Consider the following 16,101-nt stretch of genomic DNA (forward strand, 5'->3'; position numbering starts at 1 on the left):
TGATTGAAGTGGATTTAACAAGTGCCATCAATAAGGGATCATAACTTTCACCTGAATTCACCTGGTCAGTCTATGTCATGGAAAGAGCAGGTGTTCCTAATGTTTTGTACACTCAGTGTATATACTTTAATATATTTGTATAGACCACATTATGTTATTTATATAGACTTGATCTAGAGTTGGATGTCCACTCACATAAATAATTCCAATGTAGTTACTGTGATGAATATATTTGAAATGTTTCTCTTTATTATCTCTCTACCTCTCCCTGTCTCTTTGTCTATCTTTGTTCTAATCATTGCCAAGAGATGACTGGCCCTGTCCTCCGTTTAATAGACCTACTTTCGTATTGGTTTATGTAAAAAGCAAGAGCCATTAAAGACTGATGTCTACATCTAATTTTCCCTCTATCTTTCTCTCTCTTTCTCCCCCCTCTCACTCCCTCTCTTTCCCTCCCGTTAAATGCTCCCATTAAAATGTCAATTTCTTATTCTCTCTCTCCCACCCCCTCACATCCCAGCTCTCTTCTTGCGTCTGGAGGCTCCTATGAACAACATCACCACGTCTCTGGGCCAGACAGCAGAACTGCTGTGTCGTGTGTCCGGTAACCCCACTCCCACGGTGCGCTGGCTGAAGAACGACGCCCCCGTGGTCCAGGAGCCTCGCCGGATCTCCTACCGACCAACGCCCTACGGCTCCCGCCTCCGCATCCGTAACCTGGACACTACAGACACAGGCTACTTCCAGTGTGTGGCCACTAACAGCTACGGCATCGTCTCCACCACAGGAGTACTCTTCGTCAAGTTTGGTAAGACTAGTAGAACGAGGCTTTGAGACTGTTATGAAGTGTTTAGAAGTCCCCAATGAAGCAGCTATTAATGCCATCAATCAAACCAATCAATTTCACGCATTTAGAGTGATTATCTAAAGTTGTCTGTCTGGTCTATCTAATCAACGCATGTTCAAAGTAGTTAGGAGAGAGGTCAGAGTTGACTGTCTGCTTTGATAGCATGAGCTTAGTGTAGATCTGCATGTGGCTGGGGCCAGAGCTAGGCTGCATGGCTCTGGCAGCTATGGAGAAGATGTCTGGTAACATGTGGTTTAGCCAGAGCTAGGCTGCATGGCTCTAGCAGCTATGGAGAAGACGTCTGGTAACATGTGGTTTAGCCAGAGCTAGGCTGCATGGCTCTAGCAGCTATGGAGAAGACGTCTGGTAACATGTGGTTTAGCCAGAGCTAGGCTGCATGGCTCTAGCAGCTATGGAGAAGATGTCTGGTAACATGTGGTTGGGGCCAGAGCTAGGCTGCATGGCTCTGGCAGCTATGGAGAAGATGTCTGGTAACATGTGGTTTAGCCAGAGCTAGGCTGCATGGCTCTAGCAGCTATGGAGAAGACGTCTGGTAACATGTGGTTTAGCCAGAGCTAGGCTGCATGGCTCTAGCAGCTATGGAGAAGACGTCTGGTAACATGTGGTTGGGGCCAGAGCTAGGCCGCATGGCTCTAGCAGCTATGGAGAAGATGTCTGGTAACATGTGGTTGGGGCCAGAGCTAGGCTGCATGGCTCTAGCAGCTATGGAGAAGACGTCTGGTAACATGTGGTTGGGGCCAGAGCTAGGCTGCATGGCTCTAGCAGCTATGGAGAAGACGTCTGGTAACATGTGGTTTAGCCAGAGCTAGGCTGCATGGCTCTAGCAGCTATGGAGAAGATGTCTGGTAACATGTGGTTGGGGCCAGAGCTAGGCTGCATGGCTCTAGCAGCTATGGAGAAGATGTCTGGTAACATGTGGTTGGGGCCAGAGCTAGGCTGCATGGCTCTAGCAGCTATGGAGAAGATGTCTGGTAACATGTGGTTGGGGCCAGAGCTAGGCCGCATGGCTCTAGCAGCTATGGAGAAGATGTCTGGTAACATGTGGTTTAGCCAGAGCTAGGCTGCATGGCTCTAGCAGCTATGGAGAAGATGTCTGGTAACATGTGGTTTAGCCAGAGCTAGGGTGCATGGCTCTAGTAGCTATGGAGAAGATGTCTGGTAACATGTGGTTGGGGCCAGAGCTAGGCTGCATGGCTCTAGCAGCTATGGAGAAGATGTCTGGTAACATGTGGTTTAGCCAGAGCTAGGCTGCATGGCTCTAGCAGCTATGGAGAAGATGTCTGGTAACATGTGGTTGGGGCCAGAGCTAGGCTGCATGGCTCTAGCAGCTATGGAGAAAATGTCTGGTAACATGTGGTTTAGCCAGAGCTAGGCTGCATGGCTCTAGCAGCTATGGAGAAGACGTCTGGTAACATGTGGTTGGGGCCAGAGCTAGGCCGCATGGCTCTAGCAGCTATGGAGAAGATGTCTGGTAACATGTGGTTTAGCCAGAGCTAGGCTGCATGGCTCTAGCAGCTATGGAGAAGATGTCTGGTAACATGTGGTTGGGGCCAGAGCTAGGCTGCATGGCTCTAGCAGCTATGGAGAAGATGTCTGGTAACATGTGGTTTAGCCAGAGCTAGGCTGCATGGCTCTAGCAGCTATGGAGAAGATGTCTGGTAACATGTGGTTTAGCCAGAGCTAGGCTGCATGGCTCTAGCAGCTATGGAGAAGATGTCTGGTAACATGTGGTTGGGGCCAGAGCTAGGCTGCATGGCTCTAGCAGCTATGGAGAAGATGTCTGGTAACATGTGGTTTAGCCAGAGCTAGGCTGCATGGCTCTAGCATCTATGGAGAAGATGTCTGGTAACATGTGGTTGGGGCCAGAGCTAGGCCGCATGGCTCTAGCAGCTATGGAGAAGACGTCTGGTAACATGTGGTTGGGGCCAGAGCTAGGCTGCATGGCTCTAGCAGCTATGGAGAAGATGTCTGGTAACATGTGGTTTAGCCAGAGCTAGGCTGCATGGCTCTAGCAGCTATGGAGAAGATGTCTGGTAACATGTGGTTTAGCCAGAGCTAGGCTGCATGGCTCTAGCAGCTATGGAGAAGATGTCTGGTAACATGTGGTTTAGCCAGAGCTAGGCTGCATGGCTCTAGCAGCTATGGAGAAGATGTCTGGTAACATGTGGTTGGGGCCAGAGCTAGGCTGCATGGCTCTAGCAGCTATGGAGAAGATGTCTGGTAACATGTGGTTTAGCCAGAGCTAGGCTGCATGGCTCTAGCAGCTATGGAGAAGATGTCTGGTAACATGTGGTTGGGGCCAGAGCTAGGCCGCATGGCTCTAGCAGCTATGGAGAAGATGTCTGGTAACATGTGGTTTAGCCAGAGCTAGGCTGCATGGCTCTAGCAGCTATGGAGAAGACGTCTGGTAACATGTGGTTGGGGCCAGAGCTAGGCCGCATGGCTCTAGCAGCTATGGAGAAGACGTCTGGTAACATGTGGTTGGGGCCAGAGCTAGGCTGCATGGCTCTAGCAGCTATGGAGAAGATGTCTGGTAACATGTGGTTTAGCCAGAGCTAGGCTGCATGGCTCTAGCAGCTATGGAGAAGACGTCTGGTAACATGTGGTTGGGGCCAGAGCTAGGCTGCATGGCTCTAGCAGCTATGGAGAAGACGTCTGGTAACATGTGGTTTAGCCAGAGCTAGGCCGCATGGCTCTAGCAGCTATGGAGAAGACGTCTGGTAACATGTGGTTGGGGCCAGAGCTATGCTGCATGGCTCTAGCAGCTATGGAGAAGACGTCTGGTAACATGTGGTTGGGGCCAGAGCTAGGCCGCATGGCTCTAGCAGCTATGGAGAAGATGTCTGGTAACATGTGGTTGGGGCCAGAGATAGGCTGCATGGCTCTAGCAGCTATGGAGAAGACGTCTGGTAACAATTGTTACCCCTGTTGTTTAAATCATCCCTGTCTTCTCTTCCAGATCCACTCCCTACACCAATGCCAGGGAGGCCCTATCCGTAAGTTAAAACAATTCTGTCCATCCATTTTTTACTAACCACAACCCAACACTGGCTCTTGTTACAAACAGATAGAGAGGGGAAGAAAGATAGAAACCTCTGAAGACATGAATGAGATGATAGCTCATCATTAATGTGATAGAACGTGGGGAAAGGTTGTTAAATAAAGTGATGAGATAATAGTCGTGAAAGGAAAAGTGTTTCCATGATGGCTGGCCAAGGCTTTCACGTCAGCCACATACCATATGGACTTCTTATGGACTTCAGAGCTTGACAGAGGAAAGCTTGCGGATTTTTCTCTGAATCATTGACAGATCAGGTTCCCTTAGTGAGAACTCTTCTCAAACCTCTAAAGATGATGCTGCTTCAAGTAGATGTGTGACTCTTGTGTCAGATAGATTGAGTGTAAATAGAGAGAGGTGGAGTAGAGACAGCTCAGGGTACAGTAGAATGAGAACAGGCATCTTATCACCAGATCTCATCTCTACTGTACTGTACTGTACTGTACTGTACTGTACTGTACTGGACTCTCCCTCCTCCTGCTCCTCCTCCTCTCTCTCTCATCCTCTTCTCTCTACTCCTCCTGCTCCTCCTCTCCCTCCTCCTGCTCATCCTCTCTCCCTCCTCATCCTCCCTTGCCATGGTGTACTTTCCTCCTGGTTCACTAGTCTGTGTTAGGACCCTCTGAACTATCTTTGTGTCCTCATTTCAACATGTTCTCCTGTAGACTGTCCTGTGATATGGAGTGAGAGTGTATTTACTCAATGGTTTATTAACTGGCAAACATACATGTATACAGAGTAAATCAAATTATCGATGTTTGCTTTAGAGCTCTCTGAAGTTGTATAGGAGAAATGTGCATGTTGTTTTCTATAGAGTTTCAATCTCTTTGGTTCCAAGGAAGGGGATTTTTCCACAAACGTACAATGTCAAGGCAGCGAGCCATATTCCATGGAAAAGGCAGGGTATATTGGAACATCAAACAGGTTGGCATGATGGGGAAATTCACACAGCCACAACCACAGACACACACACACACACACACACACACACACACACACACACACACACACACACACACACACACACACACACACACACACAGAGAGAGACACACACGCAGAGCGACACACACACAGAAAGACACACGCATACACACTTACAGTACATGGTCTCACACAACTAAACTCAGCATAAAAAGAAACGTCACTTTTTCAGGACCCTGTCTTTCAAAGTTAATTAGTAAAAATCCAAATAACTTCACATATCTTCATTGAAAAGGGTTTAACACTGTTTCCCATGCTTGTTCAATGAACCATAAACAATTAATGAACATGCACCTGTGGAATGGTCGTTAAGACACTAACAGCTTACAGACGGTAGGCAATTAAGGTCACAGTTATGAAAACTTAGGACACTAAAAGAGGCATTTCTATTGACTCTGAAAAATATCAAAAGAAAGATGCCCAGGGTCCCTGCTCATCTGCGTGAACGTGCTTTACATGCTGCAAGGAGGCAGGAGGACTGCTGATGTGGCCAAGGCAATAAATTGCAATGTCCGTACTGTGAGACACCTAAGACAGCGCTACAGGGAGACAGGACGGACAGCTGATTGTCCTCGCAATGGCAGACCACATGTAACAACACCTGCACAGGATTGGTACATCCGAACATCACACCTGCGGGACAGGTACAGGATTGCAACAACAACTGCCCGAGTTACACCAGGAATGCACAATCCCTCCATCAGTGCTCAGACTGTCCGGAATAGGCTGAGAGAGGCTGGACTGAGGGCTTGTATGCCTGTTGTAAGGCAGGTCCTCACCAGACATCACCGGCAACAACGTCGCCTATGGGCACAAACCCACCGTCGCTGGATCAGACAGGACTGGCAAAAAGTGCTCTTCACTGACGAGTCACGGTTTTGTCTCACCAGGGTGATGGTCGGATTCGCGTTTATCGTCGAAGGAATGAGCGTTACACCGAGGCCTGTACTCTGGAGTGGGATCGATTTGGAGGTGGAGGCTCCGTCATGGTCTGTCACAGCATCATCGGAATGAGCTACTTTTCATTGCAGGCAATCTCAACGCTGTGCATTATACTGACTGTTACTTTTGATTTTGACTCCCCCCCCTTTGTTCAGGGACACATTATTCAACTTCTGTTAGTCACATGTCTGTGGAACTTCAGTTTATGTCTCAGTTGTTGAATCTTGTTATGTTCATACAAATATTTACACGTTTTTATTTACGTGTTGCTGAAATATCCTGCAAAACTTTCTTCCCATATTGTGCTGTCTTTCTCTAGATGACCTCTCAGGAATGATGTGAAGTGTATTTTCTCCCTCACAGCCCCTCTCTGAGGCTCAGCCAACTCTCCCCTCTGGCCACGCACCAGAGCATGTTAATGTTGATTGAAGTCCACAGCACCAGGACCTGCCTCTGTGCATAGGCTACAATCAGCTGGTCGGCCCAGGCGGCATTGCAGGATAAAGCTGGACTCATTTGGTTTAAACACAGTCATTATGGCCTTTCATTAAATCACACAGCACAGGGCCTCTTTTGACTGGGGCCAGGGGCCGGGGATGAGCCCTGTTGGTCGTCATTAGTGTCATTGTCAGCTGATTAGCTGTCAGAGGGGCGGCAGGGCAGACCTACATTAGGGAGATGGGGTCAGCTAATGTTGGCATGTGGCATGTGACGGCCTCTGAGGTTGTTTTGGTATTTTCTATTGATGTGTCAAAATGTCAGTCATGGTTGTGGAGATGGACTGGGTAGAGAAGCACCTGGTTTAGCTGGAGTAAGACTGACTGAGGCTCCTAGTTGTTGCTTTTGTGGTCAGGGAAAGATGTACGGTTTGGTTTTCTCCCTGTAGGTTTTTGTGGTCACTGATGGGGGTACTTGGTCTTTGCCCAGTGGTTTTTCTGTATGCATATGCTGGTCTGGTGGGGTTTACCCGGTGTCCTGGCTACATTCCCAATCGGGCCCTCAAACCATCACAGTCACCTAATCATCCCGTTTGGCTCATTCATCCCCCTCCTCTCCCCTGTAACTATTCCCCAGGTTGTTGCTGTAAATGAGAATGTGTTCTCAGTCAACTTACCTGGTAAAATAACGGATAAATAAATAAAAAATAAAAATACGTTTTGGGCCCTGGGATGAAAAACATTTAGCAACATTTTCGGAGCAAATATGTTGCAGCTTTCAAGCTAATTTCCTGCAATTCTACATATTTTGCGATGAGGCAGAGAGAAAACATTTCAGTTGTAAATCTTAAATTACAGGGCATTTATGTACGATTTTTTTTTTTTAAGGGGAATACAAGAAGTATTGAGTTAAAAAATGTATAATTGGTGGAGTAGTGTGAATAACAATATCCCCTTGAGCCTCCCAGGCCCATGTTGCCCTTGCTTTAAGAACATTACATGTAAATATACCTACAGTAAGAGTGGAATGATAGTGTTTCATAATACCCCCCTCCAACACAAAATTGCATTCTAATGGTGCAGCCTTCTTATTGGTCACCAAAAGATGGACCGTCTCTTGTTGTCACATTGACTGGGGACAGCAAATCTCTTGTTGTCACATTGACTGGGGACAGCAAATCTCTTTTTGTCACATTGACTGGGGGCAGCAAATCTCTTGTTGTCACATTGACTGGGGGCAGCAAATCTCTTGTTGTCACATTGACTGGGGACAGCAAATCTGTTGTTGTCAAATCAACTAGGGACAGCAAATCTCTTATTGTCAAATCGACTGGGGCCAGCAAATCTCATTAGAATTTTGTGTGTGCACAATAAAAATAAGAAATGATATTGTGAAACACTATCATTCCACTATTACTGTAGATATATTATGGACAATTATGGACAATGTCTGAAATTACAATGCAAAAATATTACATATAGCTCCTTTAATATTATTACATTGCATTGTATTGTATTCTCTAAACTTATTCTACGGATCCCTTGGCCAAAATTAGTTTAATCTGTTGTTAGTAATATTCATAAAACATGTTTTATGTAAATTATTATTATTATTATTATTATTATTTTTTTTATATATTTTGAGATCTGGCCGCGGACAGATCCTCGGATCTCGGATCTCGGACTCCACTTTGAGAACCCCTGGTCTATTAGCCACGCCTGTACAGGTCCATGTATCAGGGGGACAGTTAAATCACGCTGAACTCCTTTCTCCTTCCTGCCCATGTCCCATTTGACCCTCATCTGCTCTGTGAGCCCTGCCTGCCTGTCTGCCTGTCTGCCTGCCTGTTTACCTGCCTGTCTGCCTGCCTGTCTGTCTGCCTGCCTGTCTACCTGCCAGCCTGTCTGTCTGCCTGCCTGTCTGCCAGCCTGTCTGCCTGCCTGCCTGTCTACCTGCCAGCCTGTCAGCCTGCCTGCCTGTCTGCCTGCCTGTCTACCTGCCTGTCTACCTGCCTGCCTGCAAGCCTGCCTGCCTGCCTGTCTGTCTGTCTGTCTGTCTGCCTGTCTACCTGCCTGTCTACCTGCCTGTCTACCTGCCAGCCTGTCTGCCTGCCTGTCTGTCTGTCTGCCTGCCTGTCTACCTGCCTGTCTGCCTGTCTGTCTGTCTGTCTGTCTGTCTGTCTGTCTGTCTGTCTGTCTGTCTGTCTGTCTGTCTGTCTGTCTGTCTGCCTGTCTGCCTGTCTACCTGCCTGCCTGTCTGTCTGTCTGTCTGTCTGTCTGCCTGTCTGTCTGCCTGTCTACCTGCCTGTCTACCTGCCAGCCTGTCTGTCTGTCTGTCTGCCTGTCTACCTGCCAGCCTGTCTGTCTGTCTGTCTGTCTGTCTGTCTGTCTGTCTGTCTGTCTGCCTGTCTACCTGCCAGCCTGTCTGTCTGTCTGCCTGCCTGTCTACCTGTACCATGTAACATGGCGTTAGAGCTGTTCATTCACAGATTTTAATAACTGCTTAATGTTTTCTCTGCTTATTCTTTTATGTGAGTTCCTTTACAGGGACCACCTGGAATCTGCGGTAACACAATCCTTGGGATGAGGTATAGGAAGGAGGGGGACAATGACGCCCGTTGTGGCAGCAACTGGTTGTCAGTCATGTTGGCGGCCACGGGCGCCTGGCCTCACACCTCTCTCCTCCCTCCCTAGTTCCCTCCCTCCCTAGCTCCCTCTCTTCAGAGATGTTTTCACAGGCCAGAACAAACACACGAGAGGGAAAAATGGCTCTGTTTTCCAAAATGAGCTCCTTCTGGAGCAGCGAGCAGCCTCCTTACACCAACCACCCTGCTTCTTCAGGAAAAGAGAGCAGGAGAGAGAGGGGGGAGAGAAAAAACAGAAGAAAAAAACAGTGTTAGTGGGGAATGGAAGATGGTGAGTGTCATTAACACTTGGTTGTGTATGCTCTTTGATCATGGCCTTGGGTCGCAGTATTCACCTCAGATTAGGACTGAGAGATCCAAGATTTAACTCTAAACAGACAGAGATCGTACACTTCAAATCAAATGTTATTTGACACATACACATGTTTAGCAGATGTTATTGCGGGTGTAGTGAAATGCCTGTAAAATACTTAATACTTAATAGAAGGTTGTCTGGTCTCCACAAGTAAGGCTGAAAGAGTGGAGACTAGAACCCAAAGAACATTGGGTAGAGAGAGGGAGGGGTGGGAGACATGGAGAGAGAACAAGAGAAAGAGTATGTTCATTCTTTCATTCTGTCTTCCTGATGTTTAGGAATGCTGTAAATATAACCACAAAGGCCTCAGAGAACAAGCCTCGTTCATGAAATTGACCCAAATGAATAATGTGTGAAACTGTAGCCATAGGTTTTACCTTATCAACAGAGCATCAGTTAAATGTAAAGTGACCAGATTTCTGGTCTGAGATGTTCCTATTAAGATACAGGGTGATGTATACAGCCTTGAATTGGTTGGTGTGTATGAATATATGAAACGTGGTGAGCACCCTTTCTACAAGTATCTATCTCCTGTACAGACCAAAAGCCCGGCGTCTAAGCCTGTGTTTATAGTACAGTGTTGTCTGCTGTTAAAAAAAGATTAATACCACTGTCAGACCTGTTTAACTTTCCCAAAACTTTTTCCCTCTCAACTAGAGCAGGACATTTCTCTCAGTGCTGAAAAAAGCAATTACAAAAATATGAGTGCTTTTTCCCCCACTCTTCCCTTCCATCCCTTCACCAACCCCACCCGCCTCATATGGCAGGATAAGAGAGAGGGGTTTTAACGAAGACCAGATCCCCTTCTCTCCTATCTCTCTCTCCTCTTTCTGTCTATATCTTTCTCTCCCTCTCTCACTCCCATGTCTCTCTTTTCATCTCACAAATCTTGCTGCTGTGATGGCACACTGTGGTATTTCACCCAATAGATATGGGAGTTTATCAAAATTGGATTTGTATTCAAATTCTTTGTGGGTCTTTGTAATCTGAGGGAAATGTGTCTCTAATATGGTCATACATTTGGCAGGAGGTTAGGAAGTGCAGCTCAGTTTCCACCTCATTTTGTGGTCAGTGTGCACATAGCCTGTCTTCTCTTGAGAGCCATGTCTGCCTACGGCGGCCTTTCTCAATAGCAAGGCTATGCTCACTGAGTCTGTAAATAGTCAAAGATTTCCTTAATATTGGAGGTTCATCTCTCTGTAGGTGATGGCTTTGTTATGGAGGGTTTGGGAATCACTTCCTTTTAGGTAGTTGTAGATTTTAACAGCTTTTTTCTGGATTTTGTTAATAAGCGGGTATCAGCCTAGTTCTGCTCTGCCTGCATTATTTGGTGTTTTACATTGTACACTGAAGATATTTTTTCATAATTCTGCATGCAAAGTCTCAATTAGGTGTTTGTCCCATTTTTTTAATTGTTGGTTCTATAACTGATTCAAGTATTTTTAGTCAGAACCTAACTGGTATGTCAAATTTGATGTTTATTTTGATGGCGTAGAAGGCCCTTCTTGCCTTGGCTCTCAGATCGTTCACAGCTTTGTGGATGTTTGAGTTTATTTAATTTTTTACAGGGACAGTGCACATTAATCAACGTTTCAGTAAAAGTGCCGGTTTTAGCCAGCCGGCTAATTTTCAACCGCAGTCCCTGGGCAGGTTATTAAAAACAATTACAATATAGACAATAGCAACATAGGACAAGCAAGCCAGCATACAGACAGAGCAACATAGGACAAGCAAGACGTAGCATACAGACATAGCACCATAGAACAAAAAGCAGCAAGACAAAATTAATAAAAGCAACAAAGTGTTTCCACACCTCACAAGCTGCAGACAACAGATAGCATGGAAAGCGTCAATACACAGCTAGGGACCATGTTCACAAATCTGATTGACCTTTAGCCATGTTTTCAAGCATTTTGTGAAAGTGTGATATGTGGTGCAGTGTATTCCAGACATGGGAAGTTCTCACAGAAAAAACAGATTTACTTTTTGTGTACTCTAGGGCAATGGTGTCAAGATGGAATTTGTACATTTGTATTCCTGGCAACTGGACCTTTTTGAAACACCATTATTTTAGTCTTACTGAGATTTACTGTCAGGGCCCAGGTCTGACAGAATCTGTGCAAAATATCTAGGTGCTGCTCTAGGCCCTCCTTGGTTGGGGACAGAAGCACCAGATCATCAGCAAACATTAGACATTTGACTTCAAAGTCTAGTAGGGTGATGCCGGGTGCTGCAGACTGATCTAGTGCCCTCACCAATTGGTTGATGTATATGTTAAAGAGGGTGGGGCTCAAGCTGCATCCCTGTCTCACCCCACGAATCTGGGGAAAGAAATTTGTTTTTTTTGCCAATTTTAACCACACACTTGTTGTTTGTGTACATGTTGTATGTTTTTCCACAAACATTGCTTTCCATCAATTTGTATAGCAGACCCTCATTCCAAATTGAGTTAACCTTTTTAGGACAGGTGGAACCCCTCGACAACATTCCGTTGAAAAGGCGGAATTCAATAATATTTTTTAAATATGTAACTGTCACACATTAAGTCCATTAAGTCCAATACAACAAATGAAAGATAAACATCTTGTTAATCTACCCATCGTGTCCAATTTCAAAACTGATTTACAGCTAAAGCACAACATATGATTATGTTAGGTCATAGCCAAGTCAAAAAAGCACACAGCCATTTTTCCAGCCAAAGATAGGAGTCACAAAAAGCAGAAATATAGATCATATTAATCACTAACCTTTGATGATCTTCATCAGATGACACTCATAGGACATCATGTTACAAAATACATGTATGTTTTGTTCGATAATGTGCATATTTATATCCAAAAATCTCAGTTTACATTGGCACGTGTTTTGATTCCAAAACATCTGGTGATTTTGCATAAATACTCATAATAAACATTGATAAAAGATACAACTGTTATTCACAGAATTATATATAGACTTCTCCTTAATGCAACCTCTGTGTCAGATAGTTTTTTTACTTTACGGAAAAAGCATAATCTGAGAACGGCGCTCAGAACCCAAAACAGCCAGAGGAATAGCCGCCATTTTGGAGTCAACAAAGTTAGAAATAACACCATAAATATTCACTTAGCTTTGATGATCTTCATCAGAAGGCACTCACAGGAATCTCAGTTCCACAATAAATTACTGATTTGTTCCATAAACTTCCATAAAGTCCATAATTTATGTCCAAATAGCCACTTGTTGTTAACGTGTTCAGCCCAGTAATCCATCTTCATGAGGTGCAGGCACTTCGTCCAGACAAAAACTCTAAAAGTTCCGTTATACAGTCCTATAGAAACATGTCAAACGATGTATGGAATCAATCTTTAGTATGTTTTTAACATAAAACATCAATAATGTTCCAACCGGAGAATTCCTTTTTCTGAAGAAAAGCACTGGAACGAGAGGTAACTCTGTCAGGAGCGCGCATCATGAGACCAAGGCACTCTGCCAGACCACTGACTCAAAGAGGTCTCATGAGCTCCTCCTTTATAGTAGAATCCTCATTCAAGTTTCTAAAGACGGTTGACATCCAGTGGAAGCCATAGGAAGTGCAACTTTATCCATATATCAATGTGTATTCGTTAGGCCAAGCTTTGAAAAACTACAAACCTCAGATGTCCCACGTCCTGGTTGGATTTTCCTCAGGTTTTTGCCTGCCATATGAGTTCTGAAACTTCAGAGTGTTTTCTATCCGATACTAATAATAATGTGCATATATTAGCATCTGGGACAGAGTAGGAGGCAGTTCACTCTGGGCACGCTATTCATCCAAAAGTGAAAATGCTGCCCCCTATCCCAAAAAGGTTAAAAGCTTTTTGGAAATCAACAAAGTATGAGAATACTTTTGGCATTGTTTTTGGTTTGTCTGTTTGTCAATTAGGGTGTGCAGGGTGAATACGTGGTCTGTCGTACAGTAATTTGGTAAAAAGCCAATTTAACATTTGCTCAGTACATTGTTACGCTGCACAGCTATTTTCATGTCTAAAACCGGACTCGATCTGGTTCAAATCCGGGTTCTGGCTGGGCCACTCAAGGACAGTCAGAGACTTGTCCCGTAGCCACTCCTGCGTTGTCTCCGCTGTGTGCTTAGGGTCGTTGTCCTGTTGGAAGGTGAACCTTCACCCCAGTCTGAAGTCCAGAACGCTCTGGCACAGGTTTTCATCAAGGATCTCTGAACTTTGCTCCATTCATCTTTCCCTCGATCCTGACTTCTCCCAGTCCCTGCCACTGAAAAACATCCCCACAGCATGATGCTGCCACCACCATGCTTCACCGTAAGGATGGTATTGGCCAGGTGATGAGAGGTGCCTGGTTTCCTTCAGATGTGACGCTTGGCATTCAGGCCAAAGAGTTCAGTCTTGGTTTTATCAGACCAGAGAATCTTGTTTCTCATGTTATGAGATTCCTTTGTGTCTTTTGGCAAACTCCAAGTGGCCTGTCTTGTGCCTTTTACTGAGGAGTGACTTCTGTCTGGCCACTCTAAGGGCTGGTTGCCCTTTTGCAAGATTCTCCCATCTCCACAGAGGAACTCTGGAGCTCTGTCAGATTGACCATCGGGTTCTTGGTCACCTCCCTGACCATGTCCCTTCTCCCCCGGTTGTTCAGATTGGCCAGGCGGCCAGCTCTAGGAAGAATCTTAGTAGTTCCAAACTTCTTGTGTTCTTATGGACATTCAATGCTGCAGAATCTTTTTTGGTACCCTTCCCCAGATCTGTGCCTCGATACAATCTTGTCTCAGAGCTCTACTGACAATTCCTTCGACCTTATGGCTTGTTTTTTGCTCTAACATGCTCTGTCAACTGTGGGACCTTATGTAGACAGGTGTGTGCCTTTCCAAATCATGTCCAATGAATTTAATTTACCACAGGTGGATTCCAATCAAGTTGTAGAAACATCTCAAGGATGATCAATGGAAACAGGATGCACCTGAGCTCAATTTCGAGTCTGATAGCAAAGGGTCTGAATACTTATTTAAATGTATTTGTTTATACACTGCTCAAAAAAATAAAGGGAACACTAAAATAACTCATCCTAGATCTGAATTACATAGTTGAATGTGCTGACAACAAAATCACACAAAAATTATCAATGGAAATCAAATGTATTAACCCATGGAGGTCTGGATTTGGAGTCACACTCAAAATTAAAGTGGAAAACCACACTATAGGCTGATCCAACTTTGATGTAATGTCCTTAAAACAAGTCAAAATGAGGCTCAGTAGTGTGTGTGGCCTCCACGTGCCTGTATGACCTCCCTACAACGCCTGGGCATGCTCCTGATGAGGTGGCGGATGGTCTCCTGAGGGATCTCCTCCCAGACCTGGACTAAAGCATCCGCCAACTCCTGGACAGTCTGTGGTGCAAAATGGCATTGGTGGATGGAGCGAGACATGATGTCCCAGATGTGCTCAATTGGATTCAGGTCTGGGAAACAGGCGGGCCAGTCCATAGCATCAATTCCTTCCTCTTGCAGGAACTGCTGACACACTCCAGCCACATGAGGTCTAGCATTGTCTTGCATTAGGAGGAACCCAGGACCAACCGCACCAGCATATGGTCTCACAAGGGGTCTGAGGATCTCATCTCGGTACCTAATGGCAGTCAGGCTATCTCTGGCGAGCTGTGCGGCCCCCCCAAAGAAATGCCACCCCACACCATGACTGACCCACCGCCAAACCGGTCATGCTGGAGGATGTTGCAGGCAGCAGAACGTTCTCCACGGCGTCTCCAGACTCTGTCACGTCTGTCACGTGCTCAGTGTGAACCTGCTTTCATCTGTGAAGAGTACAGGGCGCCAGTAGCAAATTTGCCAATCTTGGTGTTCTCTGGCAAATGCCAAACGTCCTGCACGGTGTTGGGCTGTAAGCACAACCCCCACCTGTGGACGCCGGCCCTCATACCACCCTCATGGAGTCTGTTTCTGACCGTTTGAGCAGACACATGCACATTTGTGGCCTGCTAGAGGTCATTTTGCAGGGCTCTTGCAGTGCTCCTCTTTGCACAAAGGCGGAGGTAGCGGTCCTGCTGCTGGGTTGTTGCCCTCCTACGGCCTCCTCCACATCTCCTGATGTACTGGCCTGTCTCCTGGTAGCGCCTCCATGCTCTGGACACTACGCTGACAGACACAGCAAACCTCCTTGCCACAGCTCGCATTGATGTGCCATCCTGGATGAGCTGCACTACCTGAGCCACTTGTGTGGGTTGTAGAGTCCGTCTCATGCTACCACTAGAGTGAAAGCACCGCCAGCATTCAAAAGTGACCAAAACATCAGCCAGGAAGCATAGGAACTGAGAAGTGGTTTGTGGTCCCCACCTGCAGAACCACTCCTTTATTGGGGGTGTCTTGCTAATTGCCTATAATTTCCACCTGTTGTCTATTCCATTTGCACAACAGCATGTGAAATTTATTGTCAATCAGTGTTGCTTCCTAAGTGGACAGTTTGATTTCACAGAAGTGTGATTGACCTGGAGTTACATTGTGTTGTTTAGGTGTTCCCTTTATTTTTTTGAGCAGTGTATATATAACTTAGCAAAGACTTAGCAAAACCTGATTTTGCTTCGTCATTATGGGGTATTGTGTGTAGATTGAGGGAAACATTTAAAAAAAAATCAATTTTAGAACGAGGCTGTAATGTAACAAAATGTGGAGAAAGTTAAGGGGTCTGAATACTTTCCGAATGCACTGTAATTGGAGAATCCAGTGGGTTCTGATAGTCTTTAATAGTTGATTCTAAGATTTGTATTTGATCATGTATGTGTTTTTGTTCTTTGTTCTTTGTTATAGAGCC

At 45.6% G+C, this 16,101-nt stretch overlaps 1 protein-coding gene across 1 annotated transcript in view; it reads left to right on the forward strand.

Moving 5' to 3' along the window:
• LOC109901619 (inactive tyrosine-protein kinase transmembrane receptor ROR1) overlaps positions 1–16,101 on the forward strand; it is a 232,349-nt gene that overhangs the window by 171,508 nt on the left and 44,740 nt on the right. Inside the window, exons 3-4 of the mRNA XM_031838035.1 lie at positions 521–808; positions 3,828–3,864. Coding sequence (XP_031693895.1) covers positions 521–808; positions 3,828–3,864 — 325 coding nt within the window. The remainder of the gene's footprint in view (positions 1–520; positions 809–3,827; positions 3,865–16,101) is intronic.

This window comes from Oncorhynchus kisutch, linkage group LG13, assembly GCF_002021735.2.
Source record: "Oncorhynchus kisutch isolate 150728-3 linkage group LG13, Okis_V2, whole genome shotgun sequence".
Lineage (NCBI taxonomy): Eukaryota > Metazoa > Chordata > Actinopteri > Salmoniformes > Salmonidae > Oncorhynchus > Oncorhynchus kisutch.